The sequence below is a fragment of the Gigantopelta aegis genome, chromosome 10, assembly GCF_016097555.1.
Source record: "Gigantopelta aegis isolate Gae_Host chromosome 10, Gae_host_genome, whole genome shotgun sequence".
Classification (NCBI taxonomy): Eukaryota; Metazoa; Mollusca; class Gastropoda; order Neomphalida; family Peltospiridae; genus Gigantopelta; species Gigantopelta aegis.
The window spans coordinates 18,904,078-18,927,443 of NC_054708.1; the positions used below are offsets into that span (position 1 = coordinate 18,904,078).

A 23,366-nucleotide genomic window follows, 5' to 3' on the forward strand; every position below is an offset into this window, starting at 1 on the left:
TTTCATTCAGTTACGGGTATTATAGAATCCCCGTGACAGGAGGGTTTTCTCTCAAAATCTGTGTGGTCCTTAACCATATGTCTGACGCCATATAACCGTAAATAAAATGTGTTGAGTGCGTCGTTAAATAAAAACATTTCTTTCTTTCTTTATTAAAGCCTAGACTAAGGTTTATAAGCACGGGGCCTGGTCCGGGTGTCACGACTAGAAATACACAAATTGAAAATCTGTATGAGTGATCTCCCTTTTTGGAATTTCTAGAAAGAACTATTCCGACAAAATGGTGAGTGGTGAAATGTGATAAGATTTTCAATCTAATCAATCTAACTGCGAATTTATATGTAATTAAATAATAGTAAAAATAAATATATTCTATGATTCTGTTTAAATCGGAATAATGATGTATTTTTAAAGCAAGCCTCGCCAACATCACATAATTGTGAATGATGTAGCGTAGCAACTGTCAACACATTCAATGCGATTCCCATAACCATTTTTAAACAAACAATGTCAAAACACAACCAAAACGATCCGAAAACTAGAAGTATATACTTAATCCATTTGTAATTTAACTGATGGCAGAATTCCCCCCCTAAGTCATTTCATACCATCCATTTTGTAGGGTAGAAAGACCAGGACAGTGAACTGGCAGGAACTCTCGTTTCGCCGGTGATTATAGGCATTCGGTTCTAAAATAGTAAAATATATCAATGTTTATACACAGTTGCTTTGAAATAGCTACCGTTTTATTATTATTACCAACCATCATGATGACCTAAATCAAAGTGAGCTGAAGATCACTCTCGTGAAATAGTGCTAGCAATCAAAGGACGTTTTAAATAAAATGCATAAAGATATTTATTGCAAGGCGATCAATTTGTCATTATCCTAAAACAAATTTTTATGGAGGGGAGAGGGAGCGGAAAGATTTCCGCCTGCACCCCCCATTTGGGGTATTGAATTGGTGATATCAAGTGCTAGGGTCTGGATTCGAACTCCAGACCATCGGGACTGTAGCCGAGCACTGTATCCACTCGGCCACGCAGTGTATCAACAAGTGAGACTGCATTTTAATGGTTTTAAATCTCATAGCGTGTATTTTGATGGAATGAACCGAGTGTTTACGCAATAAACCAAACCTTTAGTCCCATAATGCTTCATTGTGTCTTCTGTGCTATATTTCTACCAAAAGCACCAATAAAAGCACCGTATTGGAGGAAATTTTACAAAGAATAGTCAAAATGTCTAATTTTTCAATGGCAAAACTTAGTGATACTGGATTACGAAATATAAATATTATGTTGCTTTTATAGAACAAAATGTTTAAAAAGGTATTGTATATAACTAACCCTAACCCTAACCCTAAACTTACACTAATTCTAACAAATATTGTTAAGGGGGTGCGGGCGGATATTATACCGAGGGAGCGATTATTTGCCTGTCCTGGCAAAGACCAATTTCTACACAAGTTACAATGAGTACTAAACTGGTGCTACCTAGCAGTTTCCTGCATGAGTGCAACTCTTTCCGACGAATCCGGGTCTTTTCACCCTTATTCCTATTCGACCCTGAGTCGTTTCGCCCTTATTCCCACTCGCCCCGAGTCGTTTTGTCCTCCATTATGAGTCGTTTCGCCCCTATTGTATTGAGGGTGGTATTAGTATTCAAAATTAGGTATATAAAAAATAATTTTACCCATAATTTTGTCGTAATAGTCACCTAATGGGCAACAAGGTTGTAGACTTGAACGTAAAGTCCGAAACAAAATGTTGACAACTACAATAAATTGCTCCTACCTTTATTTTTCGTTAGATTTTATCCACATTTTGTCCAGACAAAAATCTTGGAAAAAACAATTACAATGACACGGATTCCACATACTAGATGATAACCATGTCACCTGTATCGACTTAGCTGAGATCTCATAGGACAAAAAGCATGTAATTTTGTGCCGGCTGCCATTTTGACTTTTTATGGAATATTCTACAAGGGGGGTAAAAGGATATGACTTGATCTAACAACCGTTGAACGTAATAAGGATTACATCTGTATGTGATTTTCTAAGGGGAACTTTCAGTTTGTACCCAGAACGAGTATATTCTCACAAAATCGTTTTAAAAAAGCACAAAATACATCAGGCCCATAGGAACTGGGATGGTTTGAGGGGAGGGATTCTTTAAAATATTGCACATAATAACATATACATATAAATTGTGTTTATGGTTGATAAAGGGTTACAAATGGATAACCTATATCTGATTTGCAATGACGCTGTAAAGAGGTCGAAACGACCTGGTATGGGGCAAAACGACACGGGTTGATCGGGAATAAGGGCGAAACGACCTGATATCTTTCCGACCATGGTACAAAATGGCCAAATTAAGTATGAAATGACCATGGTCAGTGCTCTCTCTGGATGCAAATTAAAGGGGGCGGGGCAGGTGTGATGCCTCCCCCCCTTATCCTCTAACCTCTCTCCCCCCCCCCCCCCCCCCCCCCAAAAAAAAAGAGAAGAAATCTTGGTTTCTGTATATCATTGTGTGTTTGTAGACTTTGTGGAAAGGCCTACCTCATATTTTGCCCATCAGTATCTGGAACAAAAAAGTTGGTACGATGTTCAAGCTGACTCATCTATTGTCGGTCTGACATTCACGGGCATTCGTTTTGGTGAACTGATTAAAATTTTAATATTTTAATAAAGACTTCAAGATGTCAGCATAGTGCGACACCCAATAGCCGATGTATTTTTCGTGCTGGGGTATCGTTAAACATTCATTCCTTCAAGATATCTGAAAAATAATTTAAAAATTTTAAAGTGATCCCCTAATGTGGAATACCGTATATCTTCGCCTATAAGTCAAATTTTTTTCACCCAAAAATTATTTATTATCATATATGTTAATTTGACACATTTATTTTTTATAACCTATTTTTGGGCGGCATTAGAACGGTTTTAGTTATGCGAAAAGGCGTGCAATCTTATTCACATGCCAAGACAACAGTCCACTTAGTTAAAATAACAGTCGTCACTAATAGCAAAAATGTAAACAATACTAACTACCTGTTGCCTGAGTTTATTTTGAAATCTGGTCACTGGCATTAATGGTTGTTCAAACAGTGTTTTGTTGGTGATTAACTTCATGAATATTACTGAGCTTTCCCTTAAAATATCTTAGACTGATCTCTGCAGTTCACTAGAGCAGTAGGGACACACACCATTTGGTACAAAAACCAGTGTACTTTCCAGAGTTGTCCTCCTTACATGTATTAATATGGCGGCAAAACGTGTGATTAACCGATGATACATGTACTTTAAGTTTTATTGTAGTAATCTGTTGTCAGTGTTTATAAATAAAGTTATTGTCTGTGCACAAAACCATGCTGTACAGTGCCATACGGTAACAGTCGAACAGCTTTCACTATCTACTAATGATGCTATGTAGTTTGATTGGAATATATTATATTCATATTGCGATGTACAAAAGGTGAAAACCGAAGTTTGTAAAATAATTTTCTTTTCAAATATTGTACATTATTGTTCTCATGTGCAGAAAATATAAAATACTTCAATATTTATAAGTTGTTTTTCATGGGTCGACTTATAAACGGGTCAATTAAAAAATAAGTTTTCAGGGCTTGAAATTAGGGACTCGACTTATAGCCGAGATCGACTTGCAGGCGAAGATATACGGTAACATGGTTTTTGTAAAGGTGGTGTATATGTTATTTGGTACCCAAGATGAACAATTTTAATGATGAATACTACTACTTCCATTATTTTTATCAGCTGTGAGTGATATCCCTAACAAAATAAAAAGTTTCTAATACAGAGTATGACAAATATTTTGAAAAGTCACTAGCCACAGGGCTAGTGGGTTTGTGAAACCTCTAGCCCACCAAGAGAAAGCACTAGCCCAAATTCTTGATCAATTATAACTGGATTTTTATCTAATTTTTGTATGATTACACGTTTACAAGTATAACAGTAAAATAAAACAAACACTTAAATTATGTTGTAACTTTCAGTTTTGTCGTGTTGTACGTTTGATCTTTTGTCAAGTGTGATCCATCGTCATTGTCCGTTTTCGCTTTTGCCCACCCCCGGGGAAAAATAATTGAGCTCATGATTGGTATCTAAACCCACTATCAAAATAATTAAATTTAAATGAGGGTACGACAGTGTAACACACAGTAATAGATGGTTCAGTGTATTTGGTAGTGGGTTATACATTTAGGGCCTACTATTTATGTCGCCAGGAACGGTGATGCCAATTGCTCAAATACAGGGCATCATCCCGTGTCAGACCGATGTCAAAAGAATATAACGGCGACATCTAATCCATTGTTAATTGATGAACAAAAAAGGTATTATCTTGTATTGGCAGCTGTGACGCAACCGCTACACGTAATAGGCCAAGCCGAATCATTGCATGTGCGGTTACCATTAAAGTAAATTGTAAAATGTAAGTGAAGTGTTAAATTAGAAAACAATAGGTAAATAAAACAAACACTGAAATTCAAAGCATGACTGGGGTTTACTCGACTGACTGTCGTCGCGATTGGTTATTTCCAAGTTCTTAGCCTAAAACACGTGCGAGATTAACTACCACGTGATGTGTCCAAGCAATCAAAACGCACATGTCATTGGACTTATTTCCTGTGCCAGAAACTTGAGAGGGAAAGTAAACAATGCATGCTGTAACTCTGACGATGTAGAGAAAGCATGTTACTGCAGTTTGCAGACCTAGTTCAAGTGGATTATTATTATATACTGATAGCGTTGTTAATATTATTCGATGACAAACGTCAGTCAAATTTATTAAACGAAATTTCAGCCGAGAGAAAAAGAAAAACACCACAAAAAACCCATGATCGAGCGATAAGGAGAGGGAGTGGGAAACCACTAGCCATGTGGGCTAGTGGTTTTGCATTTCTCATTAGCCCGAACTTAAAAAACACTAGCCACGGGAGTTGGGCTAGTGGATTTGTTGAACTCTGTCTAATATTTTAATAGGAATTGCTGAATAAACAAATGACAGGAAGTAAGAATCATCGGTTACAACCAAATAAATCTGCAATCGAGGACAAACTATCAGATGAGATTCTGTGGACACAAAAGAGATGATGACCATTTTGATCATGTAACAAATTTGGTGCCAAATAAATTTTGTGTTTTTTTCAGTCTGAGATTGCAGAAATGATAAAAATAAAATGTTTTCATTGCTCAAAACCTTTTATTGTGTGTATATACAACAAATGGATACTGGTATGGGACCCTATAGAGGCTGTTAAAAATACAGTTAAATTTCGTAAAAAGCTACTGAAATGTTTCATCAGTTGCACTTTCGTTTTCTTTGATGTTCAGTGGGAGTGGGATTTAGCTCAGTCTGTTGAGCACTCACATGAGGTGCTTGAATCACAGGTATGTGCTTTCCTGTCTTGGTAAAGTGCATATAAAAGATCCCTTTCTGCATTAGGAAAAATGTGGTGGGTTTCCTCTGATGACTGTCACAATCCCCAAATATTTGACATGCAATAGCCGATGATTAATTAATCAATGTGCTCTAGTGGTGTCATTAAGCAAAACAAACTTTTTGATATCCAGTGTGCAGACTGATCAATCCCTTAAATGGAGCAGCGAGAACACTTGATGGTATCAATTGACCAGCAAAAGCAATTTACAACCAGTCATTTTTAAAAGAAACTAATGTATTGAACAAATTTTCATGTTTTGAAAGATTATGATCATGTGGTTTGAGTAGATATAAACTTAATTTATTCATTTAGTTTTGGAATTTGCATTGAATGAGATGACACTAGAATGTTATTTTCCAGATTAGCATAGCAAAGTGTACTATTGCCAGGTTTGGAATTTCCTGCATAATCTGTTACATATTGAATAACAACTGTAAATGTAAAAACAAAATTTATGTTATGCATATTTGTGTTAAAGGAAACATGACACGTGACCATATTATAGCTCATTTTAAAAGAAAAATAATATAAAAATAATATAAAAATTACTTTATAACAATAAAATACGTGTAGTTAACTTAAAATGAAGAAATTACGCTCATCAGTATCAAAGTACGATTTATGCATATTTCTTCGTGAGCGTTCGGAAAAAAAGGGAAGTGACGTCAGAGCCGCTGTACTCTTCCATTGTTGTTAACTGTTTATATATGGAGTAAGGGGCTTACGATCTTTTCAGTCCAACAATGCCGTACTGCGCGGCCTTTGGGTGTAAAAATAAACAGTTTAAACGATCGGTATTGTCTTTTTATGGTTTTCCAAAGGATTGTATCCGAAGAAAGACGCGTGTATTTTATTGCAAAAGAAAAGATTGGACACCAACACCGCATAGTACTTTGGTGTCAGCCTATTTACAGCCCGGAGCCCGAACGTTACCCGGAGACAAAAACAGTACTCGGTTGCGAATGCCGAGGTGTACATTGTACATATTTGGCACAAAGATACACCTCAGCATGATGTATTTATATATGTTAAAACAAAAATGTAGAATTTTTTATTTATTTATTTTTGGGGGAAAAAAAAGATTTTTCATGTTAGGCCTGTAGGCCTACATAACAAAATCTGTATTCACCGTCCGAAGAAGGAAACGTCAATAAGTAATTAAATATGGCATATACAAACATGGGATTTGGCATGAGGATACATCTCAGTACGATGTATTTAAATATGTTTTTAAAAAAACGTGTAGAAAACAATAATAATTTTAAATAATGTTTTTAATCTTCGGGCGGAATACGTCACAAAAACGTTCCTCATCGCCCGAAGCCCCAAAAGCAACACGAAGTTCAATACAAAATAAACCACTACTGTCGGTGTCGAAATAACTATTATGTTTCATCCACGGGCTGACTTGAGAATCGGAGTGTTGTTTTAGTTAATTGGTCCTTTCTTTCCGTGGCCTGCACATGTGATTCCTGATTGGCAGGTGTATATTGCAGGGTATCGACCAGGTAAGTGATTACCACGGTCTAGACATACGTACAAAATACGTGCCAGTTTTTTTTAAGATCACAGGGTATTGTGGCGTAACCTGTCGCAACTATAGTACAATGTTAATGGACATTATCAGCTGCCCTGCTTCATTACTGTAAATAATGCTGTAAAACCCTTGATTAAGTAGACTTTCCCCATCTAAAATTACAAAACTGACCAATTACGTAGTACCAAAGAAAACAAAATTATCACTTGGGTATCGTGAGTGGTCGTTTTTACTCTAACGCACCCTACCAATAGGCCTAATAATATGCTACTTTTTTTATGAGAGAAAAATACTATAACCCCATTTCGTTCTATTGATGCAAATAGAAATATATTTAGTTTAAAAGTTGATTATACTCTCAAGTCATTTATGTTGTTTCACAAGCCAGGTTAATGAAAGTGAAGCGCCTTGTCGTAAATTAGAGCGTTTGTTTACACTGTGCATACAGATTTCATTATGTACAGCCCGAACATAAAAAATGCGATATTTTCTTTAAAAAAAACCCCAAAAATGTTTGTCCTACATTTATATTTTTTACATATTTAAATACATCATATCGAGGTGTATCTTTATGCTAAATATGAACAGTATACACCTCGGCATTAGCATCCGAGTTTTGGTTTTGTCTCCGGGTTGCTTTCGGGCTCCGGGCTGTAAATTGGTCGACCGGTCTGGTCTGGCACCATCAGTTTCTCCACCCTCCGACTCGCTATCCGTTTTTTCTTCAGTATCACTGTTGTAAGTAAATGTGTGTCTTTCTTCATTTACTAACAGCTCATATTGATACGGCAAAACGTTTTGCGAACGAACACTCATTGTTTTGGTAAGCTGTGCAAGTCTTAGATTCTTTATGAGTGGTACGGACTAATGCTTTTAAGTGTAAGGCTTTCAGATCAAGCGACGCGTCTCTGACGTCACGGACCTCGTGATTGCCCTGCTCATTAAAGATCGGCAATTTCCGCTAAGAGCTCGTATCTGGGGTTCTTTTATGGAGATATTTTAAGTAATTAATTTTTAATAATTTTTTTTTTTAGGTGATTCAATTTATAATTAATTGTACATGGTTGGTGCCAAATATGGTTTACGTGACATGTTTCCTTTAAGTTAAGTTTAAATGTTAGTTTTATTCAAGAATATTGGCATTAAGATCTTGTGTTTAAGGTGAGCTATCACTCCCCTGAGACTTGTTCAGTGAGAGTAATTTTTATCTCTACTTAGTGTTTCTGCCAGAAAGAAATTTTTAGGGTATGGCACTACAGAATTGAATGCAACCACAGTCAACTGGGAGTATGTGGGGATTAAAGAAAAGAAAATGGGTTAAGTTTAGGGTTAGGATTAAGAAAATCATACAGTAATAATAAAAAGTAATTAATTTTGTCCAAAGGTTAACTTTAAAAAAAAAAAATCTGTAAAAAAATTTGGGTATGGTGCCCTACCTGTTTACTCTCAGGCAGAAACCCAGACTTAGCATGTGAATTTATGTGGTATCAATACAAGTTCGTATTTTCAGTGTTTGATAATTGGAAATTTAATTAATTTTTTTTTACTGTTTTAATTTTAGCAAGCTCCTATCATTTTGCTGAAAGAGGGAACTGATTCCTCTCAGGGAATTCCCCAGATTATCAGCAACATCAGTGCTTGCCAGGCCATCTCGGATGCAGTCCGCACAACTCTCGGTCCACGTGGAATGGACAAGCTCATTGTGGATGCTCGTGGTAAATATACATGTACACGTGTATTTCAAAACTTAATGTTTTTACACAAGGAAAATGTTTTTTTAATCCTGCGGGTTTTTTTTTCGCTAAACAATGAAAGTCGTCATTTACTGTCGAGCTCGTACCTAGTCTAATGCTATGCCATAACAATATCTCACCCAATTCACTGCTAATGCTATTGTTTTTGTTGATTGTTTCCTCCTTTCAAATTTTATTTGAGATATTGATTCATTAATAATGTCAGAATCTCTTATATATTACTGCTAAATATTAATTTGTGTTAGTATTATTCAAAAATACATTCCGTTTGATTGCATATTTCATGAATTCTGCAATTGCGGCATTGCAATAGACTGGGAATGAAAAGTGTTGTCCAAGTTTGTTACAATGTTATTTATGATATTCATTTAAGTGGAATACTAAATTCTCAGGTGGGATACCAGATTTTGAAATGTTAGTATCCAGCTGGGATACTGTCCCAAATTTTTAATCTCGAACACTGCTATTAATTAACTAATGCCTCCATTTCTGTCATCACTGATGACCATACATAAGCAGATTTAATATCTTAATGCTGTACACATTTCTCTTGTAGTTAACTGGGATATTATGTTTATAGACTAATAAAATATATTTTTTGAAGTTCTGGCTTATAGAAGTCTATGGACTTATTTCTAGACTGGTTGCTGATTTAATTAGGGCATCAAGCATAAGATGTAACAGTTTTGTAAAGTTTAAAAAGTAAAATGGAATTGATTAAAAAAATATGGTTTCCAACAGGGTTTTTTTGTTGTTGTTTTTTAAAACTATTATTATATTTTTTTAAGCTGCAACATAAAAATTCCTTTCTTTTTTGTTCAGGAAAAGCAACAATATCCAATGATGGTGCTACGATTTTGAAGAATCTAGATGTTATTCATCCTGCTGCAAGAACTCTTGTAGACATTGCGAAATCTCAAGATGCCGAGGTGTGTATGTAGATAACTCCCTCCCCCCCAGTCTTTTTTTAGCAACATTCTACCAATAATGAGAAAATTTAATAAGTAATTGAACATCATTTTATTACTGATGTAGATAAGATAACACACTAACAAATCACTTCCACCATTGGCAAGATGATTAATTAATCAGTGTGCTCCAGTGATGTCGTTAAGCCAAATAAACTTCTTCTTCCACCATTGGCAATGTTTAGTCGATGCAAAAATCTGATGACAAATAAAAACATAATTTTTTTTTTTTTATGTCTTAATGAAATCGTACATCAGTGTAAAGCACAATAGATGTAATATGAACATTTTTTGATAGTTCATTGATAATTGTCACATAAATAATTCAATTAGTTTACTAGATTAACTTATTAAGGATTACGGTTGGTTTATTTTAAGAAATGATATCTACTTTAGGTTTGAAGATTGGCAAATGAATTCTTATGATTGAACCCATTTTTAGTTCCCTGGTTGCAACTGATGTATTAAATGTGCTTTGTCTTGTACTGTAGGTCATATGTTGACTATTTTTCTTCACATTTCCTCGTTACAGCATCTGTATAGTTTTGATGATTGTTTTTTTTTCAGGTTGGTGACGGCACAACAAGTGTGACTTTGCTGGCGGGAGAGTTCCTGAAACAGGCCAAGCCGTACATTGAGGAAGGGGTTCACCCACAGGTCATCATCCGCGCTTTCAGGAAAGCCTTGTTTTTGGTAGGCAAATTCATATATCGAAACTTAATCAACTTAAAGATGTGTGAATTCTAGCTATATAAGACAACAGTAAGTTAGAAGAATTTGATTCTTTTTGATGAATTTAACAAATTGATGATAGTTGATTTGCATGAAGTTAATCCTCTGTAATTCAAAGGTATAGTTATTAACCGTTATTAACCCCTACCATTGAATGTTGCAAAAAGCGTAACTTTTAGGATTGTTCTTTTAATTAAAAATATTTTGTTAACATGTTTATTGACAACACATTATTACACTTTCACACCTGTCAAACCAATTACCTGTGATATTTATATATTTTTCAGAAATTTTCACTGTTTTATGTGAACTTTTGAATATTTATATTGATCTTCATATCATTGATGCATTTACCTTAGTTTGACACCCAATAGCCGGTGTATTGTTCATGCTGGGGTGTCGTTAAACATTCATTCGTTGTCAAGCCAGATATGCATGTCCATGAACTTTATTTTAAAGTGTTCCATCAACTGAGAGTTTATGGTGTTAGTTTTATTTGTGGTTACTGTTATGTGAAAACACATGCTGCATGTGTACTCAATAGTAGCAGATTCTAATAGACTTGCCTGTTGTCTTGCTCCAAATAGTAACTTTTTAACCACTGATTGGTTGCCCTCGAAACCTTGCACATGAATGTTAAATTATTACTAGTATTTTTTGCCTTTGGTCACTGTAAATTTGAAATGCATGTGCTTGATAACTAACAAACAGGACTCTTTATTTTCTTCAGGCAGTGGAGAAAATGAAAGAAATTTCAATGAAGACTAAAAAAGGTGATATAAAGTAAGTTTTGTAGTTTAAGATGTATGTATATATTTTAAAGGGACATGCCATAGTTGTTAACCATTACGCCGTTTTTTTTCGCTATTAAACGCATTTTTTCACAAATAAAATTGCACTTTACTTACCGTTTATTATTTAGAATATACATTTCCATTCACCTGAAGTGTTTTTTGGTAATCCTGGTAATCCTGGTGTTTGTAATACCACAAAATAATTTTTTTGTATTTCTTAAAAAGCCACGTGCCTTGAGAAAAAAACGTTGAGCAGACAAGGTCAAATCTATTTTTAGAAGGGATATTCCCATTTCAGTGTCAAACGTTGGTATACCACGTGACCGTTATCATTTTGGTTCGGTTTGTTTTCTCGTGCACGGTTCGCCCAATCAACATCCGATTTTTGTCGTTTGCTTGTTCATTTGTGAGATTTTTCTTCACAGTTCGTGAACATTTTCATTAACAATAAAGTTCAGACAAGTAAGTATCTCAATACAAAACGTTACAAACCCTTAAAACCAATAATTTTCCTACGTCTTACGATATCTGGAGAGGGGATACAACCTTCAAACATATTATTTTAAACACTGTAGTATAGTCAACATGGTGATTGTCGTCTTATTCCCATTCAAGTATCATGATTGCTGCAGCAGCCACTTCCTAAACAGAAGCACCCATGTTCGTAAAGTAACTTCTTGTTCCAAACTCATTCCTTCGCTGTCCAGGACAGAACAGTTGGAACATGTCCAGGAGAGGTGAAAGGAACGCACACCAAGTCTGTGCGCACTCTGTGAAATTTGTCGTGATGTAGGCATTTTTGTGCTTCGAGCGACATCTACCGGTGACATCAGAATACTAACTTTCAAAATTATTTCAAGCAATTGGGACATGGGGATTCCCATGGTATATATCGATATAAAACCTGCTTTTTCACTCCATTTAATAAAAACGTGATCTAAGTGTGTTACAGGTTTGTAGATTAACTGAAATTATAATTTATTTTCGCTGGATGGAACTAGGGATGTACAGCTTTAAAGATTTATGGTTGTTAGGATATCACCAGTTTTATTTGTTTGTTTTCATTATAAATGTGTGTGAATTGTTCTTTTTTTTAAGAGAAGAATAAATAACAAGTTTTTAGTGTAGAGGGGTGTGTTGCTGAAAGGCAAAACAAATTTTATCAGATATAATGAGGAGGGAAAAGGAAATCATCATTCAAAATTATTAATAATAAGGCCAAAAATCCACCATTATCATATGGCTTTTGTTTAAGCTGTGTTGGTTACATTTGTAATAATGACATCCACTGAGGGTGGGTTATAGCTTGGATAAAGATGTCTGTCTAAAAGCCTAATTACGTTGGAGAGTGGTAATGGAAAACCATGCGTTAAAAAAATAGAACTAGAGCTTTTTCAATGGATCCAGTTACACTGAACGCGGAGAAGTACAGCATTAAACCTCTTCAGATAGAACTCGAACGGATTTTTCTAAAATGCCGTGCAGTAAAATTATGTTTGCAGCCAATCGGTGTTCCGAAAAAATCCAGTGTTTATCGAAGGAATACCGTATATCTTGCCTATAAGTCGAATTTTTTTCACCCAAAAATTATTTTATAACTTGGGGGGTCGACTTATAAGAGGGTAAAAAAATTTCACCAAAAAATATTACTGTTTTGGGGATTATTTTACAAGTTTTATTGTTGAAGTATGCCATGTATTTATACTCAAATATGTTAATTTGACACATTTATTTTTTATAACCTATTTTTTTTGGGCATTAGAACGGTTTTGGTTATGCGAAAAGGCGTACGATCTCACTCACATGCCAAGACAACAGTCCACTTAGTTAAATTAACAGTCATAACTAATAGTAAAAATGTAAACAATACTAACTACCTGTTGCCTGAGTTTATTTTGAAATCTGGTCACTGGCATTAATGGTTGTTCAAACAATGTTTTGGCGGTGATTAACTTCATGAATATTACTAAGCTTTCCCTTAAAATAGACTGATCTCTGCAGTTCACTTATCTAGAGCAATAGGGACGCACATCATTTGGTACAAAAACCAGTGTACTTTCCAGAGTTATCCTCCTTACATGTATTAATATGGCGGAAAAACGTGATACTTTCAGTTTTATCGTAGTGATCTGTGGTCAGTGTTTATAAATAAAGTTGTTGTCTGTGCACAAAACCATCTGTACAGTACTATACAGTAACAGTCAAACAGCTTTCACTCTCTACTAAGAGAATATTTCGTTTTGATGCTATGTAATAATGATAGTTTGATTGGAATAGTCTGATCATATTGCGATGTACAAAACGTGAAAACCGAAGTTTGTAAAATAATTTTCTTTTGTTCAAATATTATTGTTCTCATGTGCTGAAAATAGGAAATATTTCAATATTTATAAGTAGTTTTTCATGGGTCGACTTATAAACGGGTCAATAAAAAAATACGTTTTCAGGGCTTGAAATTAGGGACTCGACTTATAGCCGAGATCGACTTACAGGCGAAGATATACGGTACCACAAATATATTTATTGTTAATGTTAGTGGTGGGTAGTGGTGGTTGGTGGCATGTAATATCTTGGTTGACTTGATGTTTCTGAAATGATGCACCCATTCCCTAAACAAAACCGTCCCTGCAGTACAGGCATGTACATACACACAAATATCAGGTCATACGCATTATGTCTCCAAGGGAAAGGGGCTTTTTATTTTTAGGACCTAATATTGTGCTAACTTTGAGTATTGCTTATTGGTTTTCTCCAATTTGTAGTCTTTTTTTTTGTGATGTTGTTCTTCACTAGTTCTAAAACCTGTGCAAACTGACCATGGGATATTTGGAAGTAGGCGAAGAAACGATCTTGATATGAACTCAGTTCACATACTATTTTCTGGAATTCACCTAATTCATTCCTTTTTTGCAAGGTCTCGTGCACCCAAATTTTTCATGTTTTTTTCCAAGCACACGTCTGTCTTCTCGCCAACAATAGCAGAAATAACATCTTCCCCCATCTTTACATTTTCTAGCCTTCGTCATGATGGTTTACGTGCAAAAATTACCAAGTTACTATTATTTATGTTAAAAACTACCAAAATTCCCCCAAAAACCCAAAAACCAAAAAACACCACATGGTTTCCCGCGCTGTATGTAATTAAAAAAAACCGCACGGTTTATCGCTTTCTGGTTGCTGCTCTCCGTTGCCGCTCTCCAGTGTAATTAGGCCGTAAGGCGTATTAGGTCATGGGTAAACACAGGGTTATTGTAGTGCCTCACAACTGATGTCTTGTGCTATTGGGGGAAATAAATCTGTGCTTGAAATCTGATCGGAGAATAGTTTAGTTTTTTTAAACTCTTAACCCAGTTTTAACATAAGTTACAGAGACCTAAACACAACAAAAAATATAAAAAGAAGAAGAAGGAAAAAACACAGGATAACATGATTTAAATATTGTCTCCAACAAAAATAAATAGTGTAACATCATGATTCAAATATTTTCTTTATTGAATTATGAAAACTAAATGTTGCTGGTAGTAGCTAATTGAACTGAGAACATGTCTGGTATTAAGTCCTGTCCTTGTTTTTCAGGGAACAGAGGAAATTGCTAGAGAAGTGTGCAGCAACTGCTCTTAGTTCCAAGTTGGTGGCCTCTCAGAAAGGATTCTTCGCCAACATGGTTTGTGATGCTGTCATGTCACTTGATGAATTGCTTCCCTTGAACATGATAGGAATCAAGAAAGTACAGGGTGGAGCTCTCGAGGTTTGTTATAATGTAGTTAGCTGATGTTGTAGACTAGTTTGTGATTTACACAATGACCATTGGTCTGATAGTGCATTGTTATTGATTACAAAACTTAACTTTCTGAAAGATTAATTGATTGACCAGTGATTGCTTAAAAGTTGGAAGTTTACAAAATTATTTCATTTACTGCATGGAATTTTTAGCAGGAGCTTATGATAATCCCACGTATATAACCCACCTTTCAGATGACCTTTGATTTGATGATTCAAAGAACCTTGACAGAACCGTGTCGGCAGTTAAAACGTTCAGTACCATTTGGAGTGCATTAGGAATACTTAAGCAGAAATACAAATTATGCCAGAAATTAAACTCAAATGTACCTCCTATGGCATAATTTTTAACACTTTAAAGCCATTTTTTTTTTTGTTTGTACCTTCCTTATTTGGTTTTTAACAATACACTGTTGCATTCAACAGGATTCCTTCCTAGTGGCTGGCGTGGCGTTTAAAAAGACTTTCAGTTACGCAGGTTTTGAGATGCAGAGGAAGAAGTATGATAATCCCAAAATTGCACTCCTGAATGTCGAACTAGAGCTAAAAGCTGAAAAGGATAATGCGGAAATCAGAGTGGATACTGTTGAGGTATGAAAGTTACTTTTACATCCTCTTCGTTTGATGGAGTGCAGATTATGAGGAAAAACTTAAGCCACTTAATATCCTCTAAATCTGGTTTTGGAGAAGCAATATTGCATCTGATCTTTAAATATGTTAAAATATACTAAATTACATTTGTGTTTTTATTCATGTCTTATGATGGACAGACAACTCTTGCGGTAGTGTAGGACTACTATGTCCAGGGATGGGAGAGCTACGCGTAAATGCGCTTTTCCATTTTGTCTACAAAAAACACAAAATATGATGTTCAATACTGTTGACCACACAAGGTTCATTTGCATGTTTTCATGGTTTCAAGTTTATGATGTGTGCCTTATATTATAAGTTATAACCAATTCAGATTTGTTAGCATTCAATGCAATTTTTGGCAGTTCCAGGGGTTGCAAACAACAATTTTCCTTCAGGGGCCCATGAGTGGCCCCTGGACCCCGGCCACAGTAAGCTTTTTTGTTCCAGCCCTTCTCACATCCCTGTATGTCATCTCCTCAGTAAACATTAACACCTGTTTAGATATTCAGGCAGAGATCTCTGTTCCCAGGATAACCCAGCCAGTTTGGACTTCTTTTAAATAACAAGCACAAATACCTTAAAATGAAACACAAGTTTGTTAGTTGCATAGTTTGTAATATTCACACATTTATAAATATTTCAAAAGAAAATGGTGATTCCAGGGCTCAACTTGGATTAAAAATACCTGTAGCCAAAATATTAGCCAAATGGAATTTTTATTAGCCATATTGAAAATGATTTAACCAAAATTGTTTTACCTAGTACTGTATGGAGTATTTATATATGAATATGAAAATGCATCTTTTTCAGCTACTTGTGTATAAATTGGATTAAATCTGAATAACAAAATCGTATTACCGAGCAAAATCGAAGACAGCAATGGGAGATGGGGCAGTTAATATATTACTTTGATTTTTCAGCGATGTGTGTGTGTGTGTGTGTGGGGGGGGGTGATGCATTATCTTCCGAATTGGAAGCCAGTACCCCATACACCCACCCCCCACTTCTAAGATTTATGACGTTAAATTAACAAACATACAGAAATATGGGGGGGGGGGGGGGGATGTTTATGGAGGTGTGTTTGTTTTCTTCCCTTTTTTCCCCAAATAAAAATTTGAGAGCTTTTTTTTTTTTTTTTTTTTTTTTTTTTTTAAACTATAGAGCTCATTATTTCTTGAAATAGATATCTTTGTTAGTTTGAATTGCTTTTTTTTTACTTTTTTTTAAAGTAACCCATCAATTCCCCACCCCCAACAATTTCATAATTTACGCCATGTTGCTGCTGTTGATTTCAGCGTTGTGTTAAATGCTTGTGATTTAAAAAAACAAAAAAAACAAAAACAATTTACAGTGGTTTTAAAATCCAGCTAACTTATTATTAAATTTCACCTCAGTCTTACAAATTCTATATCTAACAAATATAATTATTGTAAACTAATTTTATTCAGTGTACGTCTAACTGCAATTTGTATAAATACCGCATGTTCATTTCCTGCGATCACGATCTGCATGCATGCTCTCGACCATGGGTACGAAATTGACAAAGAAAAAGAAATAACCGAAACTGCGGTTAGGTATTCACTGATGCGAACAACTATTGGTTTTTTTACAAATTTACATCAAGATTTACTCATGTGTAATCGTATTGTTTAATGTCCGCAACGATGTCTCTTGACACGTGGGCGTCAGCTGACTCTGAAGCGTGATGTATATTCATGCCGAGAGCTGTTCTCAGTTCATCCAACGAACGTTCTTCCTAACGTTCGTGAACCATTTGATTGGTGTCTGTCGTGTCCATTTGGTTTAACGTAAAGCGCATGAACCAGTCTGGCGAACGTTTTGTTTTTGCTCGGTCTGGCTGAACTCAGACCTTTGGATAGCCTACATGTCTTTCGGCCTTGAACTGGCATGTGTATTCAAATTGACACGCATTGTCGGTCTATTTTTATTACTTTGCTTCAAAGACTTTACAAAGTTAAAATAACAAGTTACAGAATTTGATTTCATACATGTTGAATGCATGCCGTTAAAATTAATAACAGTGATTATTAAAATAAGCAAACTTCATTAGGCCTACGCTGTATTCTGGATAACAGTTTCTCGTTACTGGTCGCGAGATCGCTATTACGCTAACTGAATATTTGGTATTATGCTTGAGGTGTCGGATAGATTATGTAACAGTTTGTTCACATCAGAAGATAGAAAATGGCTTAGCCAAAATTTTAGCCACTTGCAAATTTTATTAGCCATTTTTTGTAAAAATTAGCCAATGGCTAATTTGCCTACTGACAACGCAAGCCCTGGATTCATAAACTTAAGATTGTCAGAGAATTGTTTTGTTAAGCTTCTTGTCTTAATATATATATTTTTTAAATTCTAGGAATATCAGTCAATTGTGGATGCCGAGTGGAAAATCCTGTATGATAAACTTGATAAAATACATAAAAGTGGAGCCAAGGTGGTCCTTTCCAAGCTGCCTATTGGAGATGTAGCAACTCAGTATTTTGCTGACAGGTATGGACCTTTATTTAGTAAGACAAAATCTTGCCTTCATTAGTGCACCACGACTGGTACATCAAAGACCATGGTATATGCTATCCTGTCTATAGGATGGTGTATATGAAAGATCCCTTGTTGCTAATTGAAAACAGTAGCTTATGAAGTGGCGATAGTGGGTTTCCTCCCTCAATATATGTGGTCCTTAACCATATGTCCGACACCATATAACCGTGAATAAAATGTGTTGAGTGTGTCGTTAAACAAAACATTTCCTTTCCTTTCCCTTAATATCTGTGTGGTCCTTAACCATATGTCCGATGCCATATAGCCTTAAATAAAATGTGTTGAGTGTGTCATTAACTAAACCATTTCCTTCCTTCATTGGTAATTAAATACACTATTAACAACAGTGGATTCTCCCTGTAATTAAGCTATCCATGAAGTTAATGCTACTTTAAATTATTAATAATGAATTTAAGAAGTCCTTTTTGTCTTGCCTTATTTTTCTGGTAATGGCGGTGGCATTAACTTTTGCTTTAAAGATTAACCTTAAAGTTTCATATCATATTTAGTTTCTCACGAAGTCCTTGGTGAGTGAAACTTGGTTCATAGTAAACCTATGGATGTTCATCACAGTGCATCAAATTTTTTTTTTTTTATCATAAACAAGATGTTTAATTATGTGGAATTCTAGTGTTGTATATGGTGACCTTTTTGTAACAGTCGGTTTGTGTAATTTTCTTTCCAGAGACATGTTCTGTGCTGGCCGTGTTCCTGATGAAGATCTGAAGAGAACGATGAAGGCATGTGGTGGGTCTATACAGACGACTGTCCAGCAGCTTAAAGACGAGGTCCTAGGAACCTGCATTTTGTTTGAAGAGTCGCAAGTCGGCGGAGAGAGGTTAGCTCAGTAGTTAAAGATCTTGTGATAGTTTGCTTTCATTCCTATTTTCCCCGATATTACTTATTACTTAAACAGTATATTTTTGCCATTAACATTGTGTAATGTTAATCTGTAGTGCTTTTCTTCTCTCTTCTCTCTCTCTCTCTCTCTCTCTCTCTCTCTCTCTCTCTCTCTCTCTCTCTCTAATTAAACATAGTATTCAAAATAACTGCTGTAAATGTATTATTTCATAACAATTCCACGTTTGTGTACCTGCCTTTTCTCCTTAACATATATATTATATCTTTGCTAATACATTTGTCTAATGTTGATTAATTTTATTTTCTACATATTCAAAATAGCTTCTTTTTCTACCAACCTTAAAGTGAATGGCCTAATTACTAAGTACTGGCCTCGGTGGCGTCGTGGTTAGGCCATCGGCCTAACGGCTGGTAGGTACTGGTTTCGAAGCCCAGTTGAGGCATGGGATTTTTAATCCAGATACTGACTCCAAAGCCTGAGTGATTGCTCCGCAAGGCTCAGTGGGTAGGTGTAAACCACTTGCACCGACCAGTGATCCATAACTGGTTTAACAAAGGCCATGGTTTGTGCTATCCTGCCTGTGGGATCCCTTGCTGCTAATCGGAAAGAGTAGCCCATGTAGTGGCGACAGTGGATTTCCTCTCAAAATCTGTGTGGTCCTTACCATATGTCTGATGCCATATAATTGTAAATAAAATGTGTTGAGTGTGCGTCGTTAAATAAAACATTTCTTTCTTTAATTACTAAGCCATCAATACTGGTGACTGTCTGGTGTTTTGTTCTGAAAAGTATACATGAATAAATCTCTTCTGTAAAAGCTTTCAATGTTCTAGCATTAAAAAATGCAATTAATTTTAATAAACCGCAAAAATGTCACTAGTTTTATTGTAATTACGTATGTTTGATTATAGTACTAGCACTGGCGTGTAAATATAAATACAAAGCCAAATTTATGAAGCCTGTTTTTTTAAAACAGGTGCTTAAGCATTGTAAATGTATTTAGTTACTTTTCTCATTCCAACCAGTGCACCATAACTGGTCAACGGCTGTGGTATATGCTTTCCTGTCTGTGGGAAAATGCATATAAAAAAATCCCTTGCTGCGTTAGGAAAAAGGTAGCGCGTTTCCTTTGATGACTACGAGTCAGAATTACTAAACGTTTGAATCTCTGGTCATTGATGATTAATTAATCAATGTGCTCTAGTGGTGTCGGTAAACAAAACAAACTTTGTATTTAGTTACATGCATTTTAAGATGTACAATAGGCTTTATAAATTCAACCTACGGTTTCTCCTTCACATTTTCACCGTCTCATTTGAAACATTCACTGTTGGAATGATCTGATGTGTATTTACGGATTGTCCGTTATTTCTTTTACGTTCATCGGGGTATGAACAAAAACAATCATCTGCACACTGAATCGGCGAAGCCGTTCTCACATCAGTTTGTGAATTTTTTTGTTTTGTTCATACCCAGATGAACGTAAAAGAAATAACAGACAATATTTATAATTAAATTTGAATCATATTTGCTAATAATAACACTAAAAGTTCATACTTTATTTCAAATTATTTTTGTTCCATAAACATTAATGCTCAATAAGACAACTTGCCCATATAAAATGATGTCATCAAATATGACGTTCCCTGACTAGTAATTTTTACATTGATCGAAAAATTAACAAACTCCTGTTGCTGTCTGGACCAATGGAATGATGTTATGTTGTGATGAATGTAACAGAAATTTTTATTATTCTCCTTGACAGGTTTAACATCTTCAAGGGTTGTACGAGGGCCAAGACGTGCACACTGATCCTTCGCGGTGGGGCTGAGCAGTTCATGGACGAGACAGAGCGGTCACTGCATGACGCCATCATGATTGTCAGGAGAGCTCTGAAGAACGATTCCGTTGTAGCAGGTAACTAGCATTTAAAATTGGATGAGTGTGATCTTGTTTTGTTTTTTCAATAATAATTAAACTTTGTACTTCATGAAAAAAAAAAAAGAGAACAATATGCATGCCATGTCATAAGGGGAAAAAAAACAACCCATGTACTTCATGAAAAAACCAAGAACCAAAAATTAAAGGGGGTGGGGGGGAAGCATGTAATATATATTATATGAGCTCGTGTGTCGTACTGATTTTACGAAACGAGTGTCAGGATTTCTATATTGCCCGAGCGAGAGCGATGGTAATACATATGAATCCTGACACAAGTTTTGTAAAATCAGTACGACTCTCACGCGAGTAATAATTTCTTCATTATCCATATTATTATTGTTGATTTCTTTATTAATAACAAGACCCAACTCAAAATGTTTCAGCCACAACTAGAAGGCGGCGACGAAATGACGTCTTATTTCAAATGCACAGTCTGAGTTAGGACTGGAGAAGCAACGTCAAGTTACGACGTCGCTTCCCAAAATTGTCATTACACTTGTTATTACACGTGTGCTTCGTATGATTATTATTACCTCGGTTATGTTGAACCATATGGATAATAAAAGTACATCACTAATTACTAAATAAAGAATAGGCTGGATGTAGCTCAGTGATGAATAGTAGAATTTATTGTGGTAGGAGTGGGTTTGCTCTTTCTCCAAATTTCAACAATGTTGAAAAAATAATATGTTAGACACCAAATAGCTGTTATTTAAATGTGCTTGGGTATTGCTAAACAAATTTTCTTTTAAACGAAATATTGAAAAAAAAGTACCTGATGGCATGGCATACATATTGACACTGTTAAGATGCTAAACCATTTGTTTTCTCAGTACCATGCATTTAAAAGATGGGTTTTTTTTTTTTTTGCAGGTGGTGGCGCCATTGAAATGGAACTAAGCAAATACCTCAGAAACTATTCTCACACAATAGCTGGAAAAGAACAACTACTTATTGCGGCTTTTGCTAAAGCCCTCGAGGTGATTCCAAGACAGCTCTGTGACAATGCAGGCTTTGATGCAACAAATATTTTGAACAAACTGCGGCAGAGTCATGCACAAGGTTAGAAACATTAATTATCCTGATGCTTATCTCGGAGCTATTTATGATTAATCTGTTGTATACATAATCTTTGTATAATTAACTCTAGAATGTTGAAATTATAATGTGCTATTACTGCAGAAAAATTGTGATTTTCTCGAGAATTTTAGAAAGCAAAAAAACCCAAAATAACTTTGCATATCTACAAAAAAAAAGAGATCAGTTGTTCTCAAAACAAAAGCAAACATTATAGGTGAATTACATACATTACAGTGAGTAATTTTGTAACCAAAATTAATAATTTTAACCATTATGCAGCTTGGATAATGCTCCTTTAATAAATTAAAATGCTTTCTCATTATTTCAGGAGGAGTTTGGCAAGGTGTGAATATACTGAAGGAAGACATCACCGACAACTTTGAGGCTTTCGTTTGGGAACCAGCTGTTGTGAAAATCAACGCCCTAACTGCAGCTTGCGAGGCTACGTGTTTAGTCATATCGGTCGACGAAACCATTCGCAATCCCAGATCCTCTGCTGAAGGAGATGCACCCAAGGGAAGGGGTAGAGGACGACCGATGTAAAAGGACTATCTGACATTCTGTGTTAACTTAAAATATTGTACAGCTTTTCACAGTGAGCAATATATTTCAGATTAACTTTTCTTTACTATCAAATATATATGTAATTTGTATGGCTATCAATTAATGTTTACGTTTTGTTTTTTGGTATTCTGTTGAGCATTGTTCTTGTAATGACGAGAGACAAAATTGAACATACACTGAACATGTCAGATTCTTGGTGTTAAATTACACTTTTCTTTTTTATGTGACAACTCTGTTACATTATTGTTGTAAAACACCCTGGGGTTAAAATTTAAAAAAATCCCTGCAAAATAATGATCTCCTGCAAAATCCTTGAGAATTCCTATTTAGAAGGGAATTAATTGGGAACTGCATCCCAGCTTCATGCATTTGTCGTACCTTTTGTAATAAATTTGAGTGAGACATTTTGTTTTGTACTTTGTTGAAAGCCTTTTCCACTGTTTGTGGAGTCATCGTACATTGTGACCTGCTTCACTGTAAAATGCTCTGACCCTTTCTATTAGGCATTGTAAAATATGTTTGGCCATCTACAATTTATTTAATTGGTTTACAGGTAAATATTTTTTTTTAAATCCAGTAAACCAAAACAATTTGGATGTGGGTGAATGGTCCATTTGGAGTCAAATTTTAAAATAATACTTTTTTAATTTACCTTTTCTGACTAGGGTCTTCGAGTAGACTCTG

At 35.3% G+C, this 23,366-nt stretch overlaps 1 protein-coding gene across 1 annotated transcript; it reads left to right on the forward strand.

Moving 5' to 3' along the window:
- The first annotated feature begins 262 nt into the window (after positions 1-262).
- On the forward strand, positions 263-23,084 carry LOC121382628 (T-complex protein 1 subunit eta-like). The gene is made up of 12 exons (XM_041512158.1): positions 263-283; positions 8,574-8,727; positions 9,589-9,695; positions 10,302-10,427; positions 11,197-11,249; positions 14,837-15,008; positions 15,467-15,631; positions 18,054-18,187; positions 18,921-19,073; positions 20,863-21,014; positions 21,912-22,100; positions 22,447-23,084. Exons 1-12 carry the CDS (start codon positions 281-283, stop codon positions 22,659-22,661), a joined length of 1,623 nt encoding a protein of 540 aa, XP_041368092.1. The 5' UTR covers positions 263-280; the 3' UTR covers positions 22,662-23,084.
- The last annotated feature ends 282 nt before the right edge of the window (positions 23,085-23,366 follow it).